We start from the raw sequence: 21082 nt of genomic DNA on the forward strand, positions 1-21082 counted from the left end.
TAGTGTTAAGCCTCAGATTATTATGTAAAGGCCTCTTCTATCAGCTATTCAGAACAACTTTCTTCCAGTATGAACTAGGAACTATATAAGTTATAATGAAACACTCTCTCATAGAAATCACATGTACATTTGTCATGTACCTTTGCCAGAGTATATTGTCTAATTCTGTCATTTGCTAGCATAAAAGGAATATAGACATCATTTTGAAAGAAGGGACTTCAGCATGTCCCATACATACAATAGCCGGATCACTGAAATCCCCTAAAAGGTTAATTGTCAGAAGTTACAGAAATCTTGAAATACTAGCATCAGCAAAGGACATGTTCTGTGTTGCAGTGATGTGTTCTATGCTGCAGTTTTCTAGAAGAGAACCAATACATGTTACATATAGAACTGTGCCAATGCAGGAAAAATAAAAGAAAAAGTAAAAGTAAAAGAAAAAAAAAAAAAAAAGAGAGAAAAAAAAAAAAGTTTTGAGGTCTTTCCATATGTAGAACATCCTGTTACAAAAATACATGTATTATCAATCAGAAAGAATACAATAAACCTTTTTTTTTTTTCCTTAATCTCCTTTAAACTAGCATGTTTAAATGATTAGATAATAGATTCTAAGTTACTTCTTAAGATCCTTCATTAAATGGATGTATTAACTGAGTGTTGATAATTGAGGATTTTTACACCGTATTTAAGATTAGTTAATTATATTTGGCAGCACTACACAGTCTAAAGGGCTTAGCTAAAATTCCTTTAAAAAAATACAAATAAATAAAGTCAGATTCCAGAAAGTTTATGTGGAAGACAGCTCTGTTCAATTAAATGGGAACTGCAACTGAGAAGGGAGCAGAGCCTGCTGGATTGCTGAAGGTAGTTCAGAAAAACTGGACCCAGAACCTGAACAACATGGAAGATACATGCCACTAGCTTCTCTGTGTTGGTCAGCATCACAGTAGATAGTGAGCATCACAGCTTCCTTGCATCTTAAAGGCGCCATGTCACAGAATTTCTCTGTTGTAGGTTTCCATCTCTTAAATGGGGAACACAATCAAGAGAAATGCATGCAAAGCTTCCAGGTGCTCAGGGAAATCTAATGTTCACAATAAAATAAATTGTATTTTGTTATAATAAATCCTTTGTTACAATGGCTGCCCCTTTGAGTCTTGAAACAGTCTGCACTGTTGCTTTTGGCAAAATTGCAAAGTAGTACAATTGTCCCATGTTAATGGTCAGTTAGAAAGCTCTCCCAGCTTTCCCTTTGCAGAGTCAGGATGCATAATGGATGATTAATCTCTGAAGCTCCCCCGGACACTTCTTTTCTCACCTTACTGTGGCAGACCAGCAGCAGCAGAAGCAGCTTCCCAACACGAACCCCCCACTTGGCAGACTGTGGACAGCCACTAGTTGTTAGGGATAATCCGATTTTCTCCTGCTCAATTAGCCTCTTCATCCAATGAAATAAAATAATTGACAAAGTCATAATTCTTCATGCTATAAGAGATAAAAATAAATGGTAAGTAAGCCCAGTTAAGTAGCTTACTTCAAAATGAAGGGATTAGAATGATTTCTAGGGACCTATGTGTAACATTACAGTACTCACTCTCTATTATTTGATTATTCAATGTCTTCTGCTTCAGAATCCTAAATCCCAGGAGCCAGTAACACTGGATTTTCTAGATGCTGAACTGGAAAATGATATTAAAGTTGAGGTGAGACTGACTGTTTTCTTAGTACCTGCTGCTGCTTATATTTTATTGTATAATACTTGAGAAGAAATACATTTAACAGATTTTGAACGGGAATCTATTTTGTCAAAAGTGAATCAATTTAAAATTTCTAACAATTGTGACCTTATAGAGTAATTGAACTACAATGAAAGATTTCTACAAATTGAGCCCAATATTATTCTTAAGCAAAGACAATGTGTAATATTCCTTTCATTTTTGGAATTCACTATAACTATTATTTAAATAACATTCCTTCAGTCTTCTTTATAAATTGGAATTTTTAAGGAAGATAATATTTGTAAAATTTTTAAAATCAAGACAATTTTAAATAGGATGTTAATATATTACCTGAAATAATAATTTATTTATTTATTTTCTCTGAAATGACAATGATTTTGACTTATGCAAACTTATTGCTGTACTGGAACTGAGGAGGAACTAAAACATTAAGCTACTGAAAATGTTGACAACAAAACTAACTCCTATATTTATATATTTCCAATAATAATTTTATAATACATTCTACAATCTTTATCAAAAATGTTTATTAACCTTCGGACATAGAATTTGCTTTTATTTTAGCATTTTATAGCTTTAAATAGGCGTATATTCAATTTGAACATGGTCTTTCATGGTAACAATAATCAGCACTTGTATGTATTTGCTGAGTTCTGCCTTCATTTTCTTAGAACTGCCGCTCTAGAAAGAAATTATTGTCAGAGCAGTCTGAAGAACGTATTTGTGAAACAGTGCAACTAGCTGAATCAGATGTGCTGGGAAGCACTAGAAATGCTAGGCAAAACTCATTCTCGTTCATACAGAATTCATACTCTCCCTATTACCAAACATCAGTTGTTTTTATGAGATTGCCTTCATATGCAAAGTAAACCTCAACAGTACATATTTTGGTAAAGTGATTTCTAATTAAAAAAAAAAAAACTGAAAATAGAAAAGTTAAAAAAAGATAACAGTTGTGACTCCAAATGCATTACTATTTTCTGTGTTTCTATAAAATACTTACAATCGTTAAAAACATTACTCATATTATTTTCAGCACCTAGTTTTTACTTTTTAAATTTATTTTTTATTGCCAATAGATTCGGAAAAAAATGATAGATGGAGAAAGTGGAGAAAAAACATTTGAAACTTTGGTCAAGTCCCAAGATGAGGTAAGACAGAAACACAGACAATTGCATTTATAGAAGCAAACTAAAACATCAAAATACTGTGAAATGGTGAAAAAAAATGTTCATTTTTTTTATGTTAGAATACTTCCCCCCTCCCCCCCTCCCCCCCCCAAGATTTCCTGTTTTACTCGATTAGAAATAATGTATTTATGATAGAGAATTGTTTTGATTGTTGATTCCTTTGATACTCAGGCAGTTGTTGATGAGCTCTTATACTTCATTTACCAAGAAGTAGACCCAGCCTACTTCTATGTGTAAAACTCAAAACCAAGTACTTAATTTATTTACAGAGATATTTGAGAAGCAGATTAATGGTTTATATTTTAGTTTAAGTGAGAAAGTAGTGAGAAAGAAATTAACATTTATATGTGATAAAAGAGGCCTATTTGGGATAAGTGAAGTCATTTTACAGCTCTTGTGTACTTTTGCTTTCTGATCTTGTGCTTGTTGAGTTCTTGTTAATTTCATGTCCAAAATCTTCACTCCTGACAGACCACTCTGAGTTTCTCTAATAAGACAGATATATTTCATAGCAATAGGAAATACTGAAATATGATATGGGTCCTTACATGTATACGTTTCTTCTTTGGAACCTTGATGAGAAGAAATGACGTTCAGTTTTCCATCTTGAAGATAACTGATGTAACAAATTATCACAAGAATATGAAGAAAATATCAGATAGTACACAACTCTTATGTGTATTATACTGCAGAGTCTAGGTAATTTGACTCTGTTATTGATGATCTTCTTTCTGATACCTTATTTAGAAAGTGCAGGACTTCACAGACCCCTGAGTTGAGAACTCCAGTGGGGGTAGACGAATGTGAATGAGCAGTGATGGTGGTAATGATGATCAAGTAGCCATGTAAATGGCAGTGATGGTTTCCTACTTCTGTATTTCAGGCATTCTGACTTTATTCAAACTTGACATATTTAAATTGCCCAGCTGCAAAGCACACCCATAATATTCAGTCCTTATACTTAGAGTCCCGCAATCACCATAAACATGCCCACATTACCAGCTTTTCACAGCTTTTCACCTATTCTCTTCTTCTAAAGCAGAGGCCTGGATTAACAATCCCTATGCCTTAAGCTAGACCTTTTCTATGTGCTTTCACACAAGAAGGGCTCCATTCCAGCCCTTTACTGAAGCTTTACAGTCTGTAGAAGAATGCCATTCAGTGTAGCACAGTGGGGATAAGCCCCATCCGATGTCAGTTCTGCTGCCTCTCCTGGTTTCACGAGCCCATCTTGTCTGAGGAAACTATCACACTATGCTTTTGTTTTGTCCCTTTGTTCTGAAGGGAGGATGTTATTCATGACCTACTGTTGAAGAATAGCCTGAAGTCCTCCTGGAATCTGTGCTGGGGATAAACTGCTCCTGAATGGGGTGACTTACAAAGATATGTATGTCAGACATATATAGATCTGTACTGATGGTTTGGTTTAGGAGAAGTTTTCCAAGTTTATGGGTAAAAGAAGGTTCTGCGTGAGTTATCAGAAAAGTGAGAAATTAACAGTCAAAAAATTATATTAACATCATATATTCAAGAAGCTGCATTCATGGCAGAGATCTCAGGCAATGCCTGCATTTCTCAGACTTTGTGGTACATTGTGAAAAGACCAGAGCAGTCATTCCTACAGCAGTTTACCAGAAGAGCAAGGGAGGGGAATCATTCACAGGGGAAATGCTGGCATCAGCTACAGCATCAGGAACAACATGATGTTCCTGGGTGCCTGAGAATGTGTCAGTCATGCACAGCCCAGACCACAAACTGTGTTTGAATAGAATATCTCAAGCTTTTTGTGCCCAAATATTTCAAGAACCAAATGAAAGTAATTACCCTCTACTTACCTTGTATTGTGGACCAAGATTTTTCCTCTACTTGGACCCCTCAGAGAGAAGGGAGCAGCCAGAGCTGACTGGCAATGGTGACTGCTTCAATCTATTGCATTCTCCCAGCTCCAGGCTGCTAGAGCCAGAATAAAGCTGCTTCTGACTGTGGGCCATGCATGAGCTGCTCATCACTTAGTATTTGATAGCTTCATATATTTTCTTATAAAAATGGCTGATGTGGTCTGTTACTCTGTACTGACAGTTGCAGTCTTGAGGCTTGAAATTGATGTCCTGTTTGGTTTGCTTTTTGGTTTAAGTTTGCATTGCTTCCCTTTTGTATTGCAGCTGGCCCCAGCAGTGTCCTGGGAGATGACCTCATAGTACAACATAGAAACTGGACTCAAAGCAAGCGTGGGTGGGGTGTGCTGGAGTCATCCAGGGCCTCAGGGTCTTTCCAAGTAACAGAGAAGATGCCATAGAAACAAAAGCGTTGCCACATTTGGGCAGCTGGGGTAGGCAGTGTGCAAATTGAAGGATCGCACGAACTGAAATAATGTGTAGGTTCTTTGACAGTGACCAACTAGAGTAAGATAGAATCAGATGGCTCAGTAATAAAGTAGGCAAGGGTAAATGGGAACAGACATATGAGGATATCTAATATGCAGAGTTGTCTTTGGAGGGAGCTTTCAGCCAATTTGCCTTAAAGCATGCTCAAAGCAGTGATGGCAAGAGCATTTCGTATGAGCCCTGTTCTTCTCTTCCTGCCTTTCCCACCTTGGGAACTGTTGTTCTATTGCCAGTGCACATCTTCAAACCATGGTACTATGCATGATTTAGAAGTGTCACTGCAAGTTTCAAGGGTTTAGGTATTAGGTATTCTTGTGCTGAAATAATAGTATACTCACATTATTAAAAATAAATAGGATTTTAAGGGTATCTGTTTACTCGTCCTTTTACCTTACATATAAAATATACCAGGACATTAGCCACTTATACATGCATTTTTTTATTATTTTTTTTATTATTATTATTATTTTTCCCAAATGACTATGTGATCTATGCTATCATGCTGTACTGAAAAGAAGCAACCAGGTAATGAAAGGGCTTTTTCATTACCTTGGTCATTTTCGCACTTTTATTACACTGAAAGAAGGGGCATTGACATATACTTGTGATACCTTTTATCATTGAATGTAGTGTTGCAGTGCTAAAGCTGTTTCTTTAAGTTCTGGAATTAATAATTTGTTTCTTCATTAATATTTTTTGTAGAGATATATTGATAAAGGAAATAGAACATATACATGGACTGCTGTGAATGGCACTGATTACAGGTAACTCATCTCTGTTCTCTGACTTTTGTGTAATTAAATGTCCTTTTTCATTTATTTTGGTTAGTATTTATTATGTTACATTTTCTATACTAGTTAAATCAGTAAAGTCATCTTACCTGTGGGATTTGCTGGGTTTCTTAACCATTTACACCTCAGAATTGTGACTCTGCTTAAGGACCTCAGTCTTCTTGCCAACTGCTGTGATTAACAACTGGTGCATTTCAGTGTGCAGGGAAAAAAAAAAGGAAAAAAAAAAAAAGATTTTACGGTTGAATCTTATTTTCTCATACTTTCTGTATCATTATCTACATTGATTCTTAATTGTACACTTTCTCTTAGATTCCTCCTCTTATTTTATAATTTCTTTGCACTGCCTCTATTTTTTTGTTTTTAATATGCATGTTAGAAGAAAGATGATACATTTTCATCTAAATAAAAAACAGAACATATTGTTCCATGCAATTCTCTTACAATAAGTGTTGCCTATATCATGACATTCCTAACCTGATCCTAGAGGCAGGAACTATACTACTGATTATCTATAAATTCTGTATCTATTTGTGACAAATTTGAACTAATATGACCAGTATTGCTTTGTATATGAAAGTCATATGTGAATGGCAGGAGGAACAAGTGAATAGTTTTGTAAAAGCTTGCACCCCTTGAATACAATACTGTTGTGAATATTATTTCAGACTCATTTAATCACACAGTTTTAACTAGATGGTACAAATATAATGAATTACAGCAGTTCTCAAATGAGCTGGTTTTCTGCTATGTTCTGTACAGGTGTACAACCAATATGAATGCAGACATGAATTTGTAAGCAAAGCCAAACAAAGCAATTTAACAAGTGAATATAGATATAACATTTTATCTTTTATTCATCACTCCATTTTTAAGATCTGTTACTTCTATCATTATAATCAGTAGGAAGAGATTTTTTTTATTTATTTTTTTTTGTTATCATAGTATGCCATCTAGCAATTGGTAAAGAATTGCATTTGATTTACATGCATTCTTAATTCAAGCTCCCTGGCTTGAGATTCAGCAAAAAAAATCCATGGAGTCACATTGCAGCAAGCCTATTACCCATAAAATTATAGATTTTAATTAGTAATTTCTGTTAGCAGTAACTGCTAATGGCAAGTAAACTGCAAATGATTTCCCTAGAGGAGAATTCATAGAAGGCTGTCACCAAATATACAGCGATTTCACTTACATGTGCCATTTAAATAGGCTGTATCATTAAAGGTCATCTAATATATGGCCAATTGAACAACTTCTTTTTTAATGTTAATTTCTGCATTAGAAGCCACTGCAGTTCTGCATTCATAAAAACTAAGGATGCAGTATGGGAGATGATACCTCTCTAATGATGATTTACACCTCTCATCCTTTACATACCTCTTTTAAAACTGAGCACTTCTACTTGTGTATAGAATTAGTGGCAAGAAAGGATCTTGTTTCTATGTGTTTGTTTGCTGTCAAGAAAAAAAAAAAAGTAAAATAAGTCATCTGCATTGCAAATCTTAAATTACTGGAGTGTGATGTTCAAAGGTTATTAGAAGTGACCTCATGATTCTGAAAAATATTGTGCAGCTTGAAAGTAAAGAGAATTTAAATACTGCTAAATATTTTTGTTCCTAATACATGTCAGTAGTTTTTATATTAGTAGTAGATTTTGTCATATGCTGCATGCAAGTAAGTGCAGTATTGTGTTTTTTCTTACAGTCAGTCACCTTGTTGTCTTGTGCTAAATTGTAAAGTGAAATGTGTTAGACAAAGACACAAAAAAACATTATTTTTATTATTTGCAATTTAAGGAAATTTGTCCCTTATCTCAAATGGAAGTGCATTTATGCCTTAATGTATGACTTTTGACTGTTTGACGTTGTTGAACCTACTTGTACCTATGACAAAGTATGAGGCTGATATGCCTTCGTGTAACTATTTCATCATATGAGGATCCAGTTTTCAAACTTCTTAAATGGTTTCAAAACACTTAGAAGCTGAAATTAGTAAATGGCTGTAAATAACATAATTGTTTTACATGTCTTGTTTCTCTTGCAGTTTGGCATTGGTATTACCATCATACAGCTTTTATTATATTAAAGCTAAAATAGAAGAACCAATAATTCAAGCCAGATGTAAGTATTATGAAGGTTCCCTGGCTTTGTCAAGAACTGCCAAGTCTCAAATTCACTTGAAAAACAAACAAACAAACAAACAAACAAACAAACAGAAAAACTATGTTTAAAATTCATAACTTCTTTTGAATTCACTAATGTTATCATAATGTACCCAAAATCTGGAGCAATGATTGTAATTCATTGTAACATCCAAGGTACAAGAAATATTCTATAAAGATAGAATATGTACAGGTACCCCAGTATCACTGACAATCCCTTTCCCCTTGCTATGTACCTACAGAATCATTGCTTTGTGTATCCTCTGTTGCTGTCTTTTTAAGGGTCTGGACACCGTTTTTTTTCATTCTATTATCCAAATACTAGGATATGGACTATAGTAATAAAGCTTATTTTATTTTATTCACAGTAGTTGCAGTATCATATTTAGCAAATTATGTTTGATACCTGTAGAAATAGATAAATGTAAAAACACTGCTTCATTTGGCTTGCAGCTAGGTTTTTGCTTTGCATTCTATAGATAGTTTTAGTGGATGCTTGTAACATATCTCTCTCTCTATATATATAAATCTATACACATAGATAGATAGATAGATAGATAGATAGATAGATAGATAGATAGATAGATATAAAATAAAGCTAATTTCAAGCCATTTGCAGATTCTGGAGAAGTAATTGGGATTCACAAGTAATTTTACTTATGAATACTGAAAATCTTTTTATTCGTTAGATGTAGCTAACTAGATCTAACTAGTAGATTTGTGCAGTAATCTAGATAGCAAACAAGATAGAGTTCTGTACATCATTTAGTTTTTATCCAGAATTTTAAAAATAAGCAGTCAAGGCTTGAACAGTATTGTGAATCTCTCTGGCAGGTATAAACTTCTAGTTTAGAGAATCTTGACTGGTAATGAATCCATGTTCCCTACACTCACTTTTTAGGTATGAAGATTAACGAAATTTTTTAATAACTAGGGTTTTATTTTCATGACTTTGTCATACCATAAATAGTTCAAAAATGAAGTTTTAGTGAGTGAATATGGATTAGATAATCTGGTTTTACACTTAAATAACTATAACCTGCAGAACAGACCCTTGAAATAGCCACCATGGTGGATAGCACAGAAGGTACTTGAGAAGTGACTGATGAGGACATATTCTCCAGTGTTCAAAGATGTTTGTCTTTTTTCCAAACTAAAACTGTACATTAATTGAACCTTTGATCTTTCTATGCACAATATTTTTATTCAAGGGATTGTTTGAATAAAATATTGTTTTGTGACCCCTTTTGCTTTACCCTGTTTTTTTCTGTTTCCCTGCTTTCTCTTTCTGATGGATAGTGGCAATCAAAAAGGGCAAGTATATTCTTGTTGCTCAATTTCCTTTTGTTTACTGCAGTTGAAACTTTTCACTTGTATTTCTATTCCTACCGGACATTTTCCTCTGTATTCTTCATCTCAGGACTCTTTCCATTGGGTACCACAATAACAGAAAAAAAAAAAAAAAAAAGTTGCTAAGTGTTTTTCTATTTTCATACACATTTAAATATGTTGCTAATCTCTACTCCTTGTTTGTCTGGTCCTTTCACCTGGTGTTCAGTTATGCCATCTTTTAAAGCCATTATTTTCAGTTAGCACTGAAAGCGATGGCATAGGCAAGGTTTTTTTAAACTTTACGGCTCTCTAAGCTCTCTAAGCATTTTCCGTGTTCTAACAAATCTTTGTTCCAAGTATTTCATTGTATCAGATTGTAATTCTAATGTAATCCAAATTTTCATGCAAATTAAATGTCACCTCTAATTAGGTTGTTAGATATAGTATTGTTGCCAAGTGTGTGTTGTATATAATAATAAAATAATTTCATCCAAAACTGTAAAATGCTGATAAGTATACAGTATATTAGTAGGAAAGTGATGAAAAATGAACATTATTATTATTATTATTGTTGTTGCTATTATTATTATTATTATTATTATTATTATTATTATTATTATTATTATTATTATTATTATTCACGGATGCATGCAAAAGCTAGTCAAATGTTTAAGAAGGAAAATTATCTTGGTAAGTCATTTGCTTACTCGATTTCACTGTTCATCTTTGTAGATTCAGAAACACTGAAGCTTGATCATTTTGATGAAGCTGGCTATACGTTTATAGCACCAAGGTTGGTTAATTTCCCAGTAGTAAGTATTATTTCAGCAATAACCTGGAATTAGATTAAGGACATTAAAAAAAAAAAAAAAAAAAAAAAAAAAGGGATTTGACAAAATATTTTTTTCATATAAAGAAACAAAAGTAAATTCATGTTTTTAAAGATCATGCTTTTCTTCTTGGAAGACAGCACCTTCAGGCCTGTTATACGTATGGAGCTGTAAAATCTGATATGTCGTCATTTATTGATGTTTTTAATGGAAGTCTTTTACACATCTGTCCATTTCTTGTGGCTGCATCTTTTAAGATTTTACTGCTTTGTAGTTTCTCTTTTATAGAATAGGGACCAAAATTCTTACCTTGATTTTTTATTTTTATTTTGGTTAGTTCAAAAAGAAGAGTTTCAAAGCTCTCTATCATTTATGCATGAATTAAGTTTTGATTCATTGAAAATAGATATTGACTGAGTCATTGAAAACTGACTGAGTTGATTGGTTAGGGTCTTTTTGTTTTGTTCTGTTTGGTGTATTTTTTTCCAGTGAAATTGTGCAGTCTTGGTTGCCACTGTAATTATGTGTTTTCTAGGGAAAGACAGTAAGAGAAATAGCTCTGAAAAATTATGTTCCTTTGGAAGTTAATTATGGTAGATATTCTACCACAAGGGTAATTCAAAAATTATTCCATTTCTTCATTTTTATCTGTTTAAATTTAGGTTCTTTTCAATTGATTTGTACAAAAGGCATATGGAAGACAGTCTTTTACCTTCAAATTTGTTCTTAGAATAACTGTTGTGTTTTTTTTTCTGAAGGACTGAAGTTATTGATGTTCAGTTGTACCAATTAGCAGTTCCAGCAAGTTATGAGTTGTCAAAGTGATCTACATGAAAACAAAACAAAACAAAACAAAACAACAAACTAACAAAAAACAACAAAAAACTGTTTAATATGGAGCTTTCTTTAAATGTGAATGTTGGCACAGTACACCAAATTATGCCTGTAATCTTTAAGGTTAATGATAAAATAAGTAAGGCCTAATAATGTAGATCAGTGAGATACTCAGGCTTCTTTTAGTCATAAAGTGAATTTAATATAGATAGTTCTGTTAAAAAATGAACTCCTGGCTTGCCTGCTGAATATTCTTTACATTTTAATTAGAGTTGTTTAATGCCATTCACCATCTAATATTTGCCTTGAAAATGCCCAGTGACTTTTATTGTTCTTGCTTGTATTCAGTGAATTGCACACTGATATACTGCGTTCTAACATTATGAAAATGACAGTAGTTTACTGTTCATCTGGTTTGCATATGTCAAAACAGAAAGCATTTATGTGTATGGGGTGTGTACCTTATTAAAATTACCTTTAAGACTTCACAGAAGATAGGATCTCAGCCCAAAAATCCACTGTTAGCTGATCATAAAGTGACAGTGTCTCCAACAGCAGTCCACACACTTTCTAATACAGTTACCCAATAGGAGTATAATTTCACCGGGCATTTCCTTGTTTAGTTTGCAAACTCTGTGCAAATCTGGAGTGTTTTTATCTGAGGATCAGTGTCCCATCTAATGCATGGCGTTTTATGATAATTCAGATTTAGGAAGACTCCTGAACCCTGATTTCCTTAAATACTGACTATGATTATATCTGCAGTGGTTCCAACCACTTAATAGTAGTGACACAGTACTCCTTGGACTTAAGACTGCTGAGATGCTCCAGAAACATACAAAACAAATCTGAAAAGGCTGATGTTTTATTGTTTTACAGGGAGTATTGTACTGATGTCAAGAAATCAGAAAACAACACTGAATTTTTATTGAATTTCATTGAGTTTATTGATAGAAATGCTCCAAGCAGTCCTTCATGTAAGTACTCATTTCAATTCATTGATTTTCTTTTTCTTGTGAATAATACTTATAAATGAGAATTAGTCAATCTAAGGCTTTCATGCCTAAATCATGCATCCTTGGTTTGTTTTTTTTTGTTTGTTTTTTTAATCTCTGATTTTTGTTTTTTTTTTTTAAATAGGAATACATCTGGTGTTGAACTTTTCTATCCAAGATAGACTGCAAAATTAGTTTGGAGTTTTATAGGCTCATTTAAGAATGACTGCAGGGCACTGCGCATCCCATGTTTTCCCTGCTTCCCTTCAGCATTATGTTATGAAGCAGTCAACTGCTAGTTTTTCTAGTTTGTTTTACTGCACTCCAAATATTTGGAATTGATAGTTTTTCCTCTTGAGCGTATCAGCCAAAGAACATCTCAAGATTATTGATAGTTTATAAACTATCAAACTAGGAAAAACTTCAGCAAAGTTGAGTTTCAGAGCAGTTTGTTTAACAGGCAGTATTTGACATAACTTGTAGTCAGAATGACCATAGAAAGAGCCTAATTTTGGTGATGATAGCATCTTAGCAGCTCAGAATTTAATTTTAGTGGCCTAAGTCCCATGCCATATGTTTTCAAATGAGTGTCTTTACTCTTTTACTAGGTAATACTGATATGGTCATTAGAGTTCTTCTGGATGCAGGATTTACAAATGAACTTGCACAAAATTATTGGAGTAAGATGAATCTGTAAGTATTCTTTCTATTGATTGTTTTGTTTTTGTTGTTGTTGTTTAATGAATTTTCGAGTCTCAAAAAAGAACAAGAAGCATGAAAAATAAAAAACATAATCTTTCTTGTGATCTCCTAACAATGTAATTCATGTAATTCACTTAGAGATACACTGTTAATCTTTGCATCCTTAGAAATTGTGTACTCTTGACATATGAACTTAAGAGAATTTCAGTTAGTTTTTACCGTAATCTTATTTTTGTTTATAGTGATGGAGTTGTTGCCCAGTTTGTTGTTACGGATGGTGGAATTACCAGAGTGTTCCCCAAAAGGTAAATATTACTATGAAGCAGTATACAATAATGAAAAATTCTAAATCTGCTAATTATGCAATAAATTGGATGATTTTTCATTGATTTTACTTGTATTGCTGCTTAAAATTGAACTGTAACCAGATCAGTGTAAAGGCGTAAAAGGAGTACTCGTGCTTATAGTAGAACCAGGTTAATCCCTTATTATTCCTATGCATTCATTTGTTTGATAAGCTGACAGTCTGCAAATATTGTAAAACACTATGTGACTTGGTTTTTTTTCAGACTAACAGGAGCATACTGAATAGTTCAGGGACTTAAGACAGAAAAATATGTTGTTACCACAGGGGGAGAATGTTAATTTATAAATACAATCACCTAAATACTCTTCCCTTTGTTGACCAGGAATAGTGAGGGTACAGGTACAGATATGCTGTAAACAGCAAAATTACCTGATTTCATAAGTTAGTCTGTGTTTCCCCAAAATTGATTTTACAGTCAAGGACAGTTTATTTTTTGTTCTGGTGTTATTAATGTTTTAAAGTCTTTTGGGATACTGTTTTCTTAATAAAGCACATGGTATCAAGGTTTGTTTATATTTTGATGTAAATAGTACTGCATATATATTCATCTCAGAGCAGCTAAAAATAGGGAGAGAAGGTGCATGATGTACCAATAATTTAATTAATTTATTTTTTTTTCCTTCAACATTATGTTTTCCTAGTTATTTCTGGCACTCAACTAGCTAAAGCTAATGAAGTCTGAGAACTTTATAAGTGAATCTCACATTATTTACAACTGAATTATTAAAACAAATGAAAACAACAACAAAACTCTCTGCAGCACAGCTAACCATCTTTTTTTTTGTTTGTTTGTTTTTATTGATTGCTATTTTTTTGTGATTAGGGCAGGAGAAGATTGGTTGGAAAATGCTGAAACTTATGAAGTCAGTTTCTATAAACGGAGTTTAGATAATGACAACTATATTTTCACAGCTCCATACTACAACAGTAAGTCATCTCTGTTCTGAAAGTCTAGAGATAAGCTAGTGCAGTATTAGAATATTTCTGAAGTTTACTGTTCCTGATGAGCTCAGTGACAAAGGTTGCAACTGTAACATCTGGAAAAGAAAAATATCTTGGGATGTCACCTTTATTAAGGAAAAGATAGCTGGAAAAGCACTTAACAAGGGACATAATAATTTGTCATTTAAATTGATGGCCCTGTATGCAAAAAATTATCAAATCTGAGACGATAAACAACGTATTTGTTTTCATTTATTAGACTGGGGAAATGGTTTCCAAAGATGCTTTGGTAGGATTATTTAAAACTGAAGAATAACGCCACTTTAAAAGACATACTTGATCTGAGTTCTGTGTATTTCCTCAGAACTAGGGGAGCCGGTATCTGGAGTCTACAACTGTCCACTGAACTGCAGCTTAAACTAATATCTTTTTGTAAAAAAAATCGTTTTTCAAATCACTGTTACCTACCAAAAATAGTTCATCTGAAATACTGTGATATTTGAAACCTGTATGAGCACAATAGTAAGTGCTTGTTACTGATAAGCAGCATTAACCTTGCCAAGCTGATCTAAAAGCAGATGCTACTACAAATGACATACTCCCCCTTTTAAACATATGGGATCTTTTATTGCTGTTATTTCACATGTATTTATTACATCTTTTCTCTATAAAATGTTAACAAGGTAATTAAATAAATTCCCTAAAGCCTTTGTTGTTCCTCAAAGAGCTCCAGGTAATGCACTTTTAACTTGCTTTTTCATACTAGGCAGTGTTGAAAACAGGCTGAAGTCTGTCAGAGTAGTAATTGTCAGTTAGTGAGTGGTGCTAGTATACTCTGTATTGAAAAACACAGACAGCAGCAGGATAAAATCTTTGGCTGTAATCCTAGTTTTAACAGAACTGCTCACATATGAAATATTATCATGGCTGTGTTTCTAGAGGAGAGGCTACAGTGACTTTGTGCAAAGATAATGTACCAAGCATGAATGAGGTTAAAAAAGAGTAGTATTTCTCTTAGTCATCTAGGTGTTAGTTGTCTGAGCAACTGGAGGTGAGAAATACAATGTTTATTTAAATTCTTTGATTTATTCTTAGTATTTGAAAAATCTTTAACATCAATTACAGAAGAAGAAATGTATATCTCACTCTAATTCTTTCTTTCTTCCCCCAAATATACTGTCAGAAAGCGGTGCCAATAGCTATGAATCAGGTATTATGGTAAGCAAGGCAGTGGAAATAACAATTAATGGAAAACTTCTGAAACCTGCAGGTAAGCTAAAATGGTGCTAAAACTTTAAATACAGGAGTAACTTTATTAATGCTCAACATTAAATTTTAATGGCAATTTCAAGGGAGTTTCAGTTTCTATAGTACTCTTATTCTCTAAAGCTTTTAATCTTAGTAATGGAAATCAAGCCAGAAAGCTGGTGGTGTTTGAGAAAGGGTACTTAAATTTGTTAGTCTTATGAAGGATGTTGGTGGTCAGACAACGGAGCAAAACTCATATTTTTTCCTTTTCCAGTTTAATAATTTAGATGCTCTTACAGTTTTTCTCTCTTCTTAGAAATCTACAGTTACCTTTTATTTCTGTTTCATTTTACTAAAAATGTCTTTCATGTATTTCTTGTTAGTTGTTGGGATAAAAATTGATGCAAACAGATGGATGGAAAATTTCACAACAAACACAATCAAGAGCCTGGTAAGCAACTGACCAAGTCTTTTTTGAACTTTATGTTCATTTCTCAAAGTTTCAGAAGCAAATAAGTCTAACAGCTTTTTTTAGTGCCAAAGTCACACTGATCCATAGTTGCCAAGTAGTTGTGGTATTTAAATCATCCAAATGCACAAAATGCATCTATGTTGAAACAGACTGTATTTTGTACGTGTCTTGCTTTCATAATTATAGAACATGGATAAAGACAAAGAAAAATGTCATACTCTAGCCTGCAGGCAGCTTACTATGATCATTCTCTATTAGTGAATAAAACCTGCAAAATAATTTTCCCCCCACCCAAAAGGAAAAAAGAGTGTTTTGTTTTGTTTTGATTTTTTTTTTTTTTAATTATTTAATGTGGAGGAAGTGTAAGCATTGAAAATGTAGGCATTAAGGATTTATATCGCAATCAACATCACAGCATTTCAGCCCTTTCATTTCTCATGTCTATGTTTAAGTGTGAAGGAGGAAAGCAAAAATTGAGTGACAAGGTAAACAATTATGTAGTACACTGGGAAAAGAGAGGCATAAAATGAAGATAGTTATGGAACAACTGGATGAGGCAATTTTGACTGGTTGCATATTAAGGGAATTGGCGTCTATGGTCATTGCAGGTATTAGAGCTGTTGTTCAGTGGTAGGCAAATGCATTGCCCTAAATGTCAGAACAATTAAAGAAAAGAATAATGAATAGCATTTCATAATGAGTTTGATGTGAGTAACTGCACCATTATCTGCTGGTTGTTTTGCTTGGGACATAATGCAATGAAGCAGTTGTGTGTATATGTACTCACATACTGCAAGAAAAAGAGAAATGTGCTGGTAATTAAAGCAAAGTGGACATGGTAGGCTTCGTTTATCAGATGACATTTCTGTACTTTGAGATTGGGGAAGCTAGTCTGTCAAAAAGAACTACCTGGCATCATGTTTTCTAGGCTTTCTTGACATACTCAAAATACAAGCATACACATGTTCTTTCCCTTGTATTTTATATTCGCAACCCTGAAATCTTGTCCTTCGAACTGTAATAGAAAGAAGTTATTTATCTTTAGTACTGTGAGCAATCTCAAAAAGGAAAATGGACCAGAGGAGCTGTAAAAGATCGCTGTGATTGTGCTGTTAATAGTTACTGAATGCAGATTGTTTTGATATGCTTGTGGCAAATAACACACATGCGTAGTACCCCTACAAAAGGTTAATGTACAGATATAAAAAAATCACATCATTTCTTGTCTTGATTGATAAATATCACTGTAAAATACCATTTTTTTATGAAACATTTTTGTGAAGATTGCTGTCCATCTGTTTTTTAGTGCAACAGTGAAATCTGTGGCTGTGAAAGAAACAGCATGGTAAGAATTTATTCAGTTTATGAATATATGTAAGATAATGAAAAATGATGCATTGGGCATTATTCTTTTGTGATATTATTTGAAGATTTGAGTTTCGAAAATGAGACAGTGATTTGTGTCTTGAGGAAAAAATTAAAGAGGAGGGAGCAAAAGATGAGAATACAAGTCANAAAAAAAAAAAAAAAGAATTTAGAGGAGGAGTACCTTAGAGAAAAAGGTAAATGCAAACTGAAAAGCAGCAAAGTGATGCACCTTTCAACAATGATTAGCCATCCTCCTTTACTCTTTTTCCTGTCCATTTAGGATTTGGAAATCCTATAACTCTGCTGGCACGCAGGAGAATAGATTTTCAGCAACTCTTGCAGTGTCAGATTTTGCCATGTGCTTAAAAGCTTTCTCTGTTAAGGTCTTCTCTGAGATCTTTTGTGGAGTTTAAAGAACATTAAATGGAGGAGTTGCATTGAAAAAGGGTACTCTGGGCCTCACCTCTATCTCCTTACTCTCCAATTGCAAGGGGCTCAAAGAATACAGGGAACCAGTGGGCTTCCCAGTCCTGCACCTGACACCTGGAAGGAACTAAGTATGCAAGCATGAAATATACTAAAAATGTGAAATTAATCTCAAATAGCAAGCTCAGAATCTGTCCCTTATGTCCTTTACTTTTAGAGGCTGAAAATACATGTAAGAGGTTTTACATGTAGCTGAAAGCACACATCAAGTTGTAGTTCCTTACTATGAGTTCAGGTTCTATTATCATCCAATTTAATATGGATATAGCACTCTTACAGCTGTAAATAAGAATTTTCAAAAAAACAAAAACAAAAACAAAACTTTAATGCAGTTAAGCCACAAAGAAGCTTTTGATCTCTTCAAACTTTTATAATGCTGATAATGCAGATTTTAGCATAATATTGGCCCTTGGCTCTAAGGCTGTGATTTAGCTACATAAATTTTAAGATATTTCTGAAGTATAGAATAAAAACGTTTCTTACATAGTGTTCACTTGACAAATCATTTCTATAGAACATATTTTACTTTCTTATAATAGCATGTGGACTGTGTTATCCTTGATGATGGTGGATTTCTTCTGATGTCAAATCGGGATGAATATACCCAACAGGTATGCATGTTTTTTAAGTACTGTAATTGAAACACAACAGGGAGACATTTTACAATAAAAAAGAAGCATTTATTTCTCAGATCACCCTAATACTGCAATATATATATATTTGTTTCTAATATATTTGCAGTGCCCATCAAAGTTTTAAAGACTTGTTCAGAATGTAAAATATACTTCAGGGGGAAAAATAAATGAATAAATATAAAAATAATTAAAATTTAAAAAAAAGGAATTCAAGCTATCCAGCTATTTTGTTAACATTATTCATAATTTTATTTGTGGTACAAGGTGCTACACTTCTGCCAGTGTTCTTTGTGCTCTGTGTTTTAGAATGATAGGTCTACTGATGGATGAATAAAACTTGGGCAAGCACTGTGGCATCCACATGCATTCCTCTTCTTTCTATGGTAGTCTAATTAAGTAGTAGTGTATTTAATAACTTCCTGACTAGAGTTCTCAATCAAGCTATTGAAACAGTTATTTTCAAGAAGAAAGAAAATCATAGATGGGACATTTGAATGAGTTTCCCTAGAGAAAAAATAGCGAAAAGTAACAGCATTGTTAACTTTCCTGTATGAAAACTACTTGGCAAGACTTTAACTTATCTCCATACGTTCTTCTTCATCAGATTGGAAGATTCTTTGGTGAAATTGACCCTGGCTTGATGAGAAATTTAATTAACATGTCTCTGTATGCCTTTAACAAGTCATATGACTATCAGTCAGTCTGTGATCCTGAAGAAGAACCAAAGCAAGGAGCTGGACTTCGTTCAGCTTATGTGGTCAGTAGTACCTTATGGGGCAACTGACACTTCTTTAAAAGTGTGCAACTGTTTATATAAATAACAATCTTGTTCTTTTTTTCCCAGCCTACAATAGCAGATATTTTGCATCTAGGATGGTGGGCTTCAGCAGCTGCTTGGTAAGTACAAGCATGTAGGAAATCTTTATGTCAAAACTGGAATTATTCAGGAGGTGTCACGGGTTACTTAGATTTACCTATGCTCTTGACAGGGGAAGCCAACCCCTGCCCCTCCCCACCCTCCCCCCCCCGGGGCCCGGAAAGGAGGGGGAAAAGGGGAATGGGATAAAAACAGTGGCAATCTAAGGAGGAAAAACTTATTTTACTAAATATGATATCGAAATACAAGATAACACAATATAATATAATTGAGGCTAACAAATCGAATGAAACAGAGAGAGAGAGTCCCCGAAAACTGAGAGGCCTACTGTGAACTCTAGGCGACACGGCTGGAACGCTTCCCACTCTCCGAGAAGTTCGAGAGAAGAAGGAGGGCACTTCAGCCTGGGAACAAGATTATATAGTGTCCTGGTCCCGTGACTTATCATTACCCCTGTTGTTCTCTGGGATATGTAGTCTTCTTCTGTGGACTGCACATTCAATAGAAGTATCCATACTTTACATGATGTTATGATGTGGAATACTGATAGCAAAATTACAAAATTACAAAACCATGACAGGAGGTTAAGACTATTAGTCATTTATTTATTTATTTATTTATTTATTTATTTATTTTCACCGGTGAAATTTTTCTGAACTTACTTTCTGATCATTTCTCATGGTGAAAGTTCTTGATTATGTCTCCAAACCCCTTCGATCTGTCAACAGTCAAGTGTTGTGTCATCAGTCAAATCCAAACTACTCTTGCCATGTTTTGTGTCTGTATACTATAACTCTATGAAGTCAGCTTCAGCAAATAAATTAGGATTAACAATCTAAGTCTGAGTGACAGCTGTGAATAGGGAGCAACAGGGAGACACTCTTTATTAGGGAGTGTAGTGATAAAACAAGGGCATATGATTTTAATCTATAATGGGTTAAATTTAAATTAAAGAAGAAATTCTTCAATACGAGGGTGGTCAGGCACTGAAATAGTTTGCACATTGTTTTTAATTTTGGGTTACATTTTGATAATAGCAACAGCTAAAATCTTGGTTTTCTTGAACAACAGAAAATATAAAAAGCTGGAGATGGGCAGTAATCCAGAAAAGAAACTTAAGATCTTCTCAAACACAGAAACTTTAGTTTATCAATGTTCAAATCAGACTCTGTGGTCTGGACTCAATTTAGACCTGGGGTTTATTTTGTGTGATGTTTAACTTGAAAGTACCACATGATAGTTCTTTCTGTGAACATATTTTTAATGGAATCTGGGTCATGAGCTGGCAGAGAAGACCATTAAGCAGCAAAGTGAAAGGGCCCGACAAAAAATGGATTAAATGAGGCACCTGGCAAAAGCAAATGCAGAGAAATAAGAGAATGAGGCTGAGGAAAACGATAATGTTTCTGGAAACAATGTGGGATAAAAAAGTGAATAATAATTTTCAGAAATATATATGGTTTATATCAGTGTTAAGAGAGGTCATATTGTTTCTCCTTCACGCTCTTTTAACTTAGAATCTACATTTTTCCTAGGCTGCCTCTTTCATTCATTTCATGCAATTCAGTGGTAATCTAGACATTCTGTTAGGAAATTCCAATCACTATTGAATAGCAGTAGGTTTCTTCCCATCCATGACAACTGGTGCACCCTCCATCTGATGATGATTGAAGGCACAGAGGTATGGAAGTGAATCCAGATCCCCTTCATTCACTGACTTGAGTAG

General features: G+C 33.9%; 1 protein-coding gene and 1 long non-coding RNA gene across 12 annotated transcripts in view; one reads left to right on the forward strand and one right to left on the reverse strand.

Moving 5' to 3' along the window:
* The window catches only part of CACNA2D1 (calcium voltage-gated channel auxiliary subunit alpha2delta 1), a 325793-nt gene that overhangs the window by 286967 nt on the left and 17744 nt on the right, over window positions 1-21082 (forward strand). For 4 of the 11 annotated variants that reach the window (XM_015878932.2, XM_015879121.2, XM_032442202.1 and 1 more), the window contains 15 exons: window positions 1632-1703; window positions 2819-2890; window positions 6016-6077; window positions 8151-8227; window positions 10333-10393; window positions 12144-12241; window positions 12868-12952; window positions 13204-13266; window positions 14152-14255; window positions 15454-15540; window positions 15902-15969; window positions 17297-17335; window positions 18384-18455; window positions 19084-19236; window positions 19324-19376. In XM_015878932.2, the coding sequence (XP_015734418.1) occupies window positions 1632-1703; window positions 2819-2890; window positions 6016-6077; window positions 8151-8227; window positions 10333-10393; window positions 12144-12241; window positions 12868-12952; window positions 13204-13266; window positions 14152-14255; window positions 15454-15540; window positions 15902-15969; window positions 17297-17335; window positions 18384-18455; window positions 19084-19236; window positions 19324-19376 (1166 nt within the window). Of the gene's footprint in view, window positions 1-1631; window positions 1704-2818; window positions 2891-6015; window positions 6078-8150; window positions 8228-9567; window positions 9583-10332; window positions 10394-12143; window positions 12242-12867; window positions 12953-13203; window positions 13267-14151; window positions 14256-15453; window positions 15541-15901; window positions 15970-17296; window positions 17336-18383; window positions 18456-19083; window positions 19237-19323; window positions 19377-21082 lie in introns of those variants that run through there. The other 7 variants (XM_015878781.2, XM_015879027.2, XM_015878850.2 and 4 more) reach the window with 4 other exon arrangements.
* On the reverse strand, window positions 772-5428 carry LOC107321993. Its single transcript, XR_001558757.2, has 3 exons — window positions 4765-5428; window positions 1595-1679; window positions 772-1485 (listed from the first exon to the last, which is right to left on the reverse strand). It is a non-coding gene; the product is annotated as an uncharacterized LOC107321993 (long non-coding RNA).

Source organism: Coturnix japonica, chromosome 1 (genome assembly GCF_001577835.2).
Source record: "Coturnix japonica isolate 7356 chromosome 1, Coturnix japonica 2.1, whole genome shotgun sequence".
Taxonomy (NCBI): domain Eukaryota; kingdom Metazoa; phylum Chordata; class Aves; order Galliformes; family Phasianidae; genus Coturnix; species Coturnix japonica.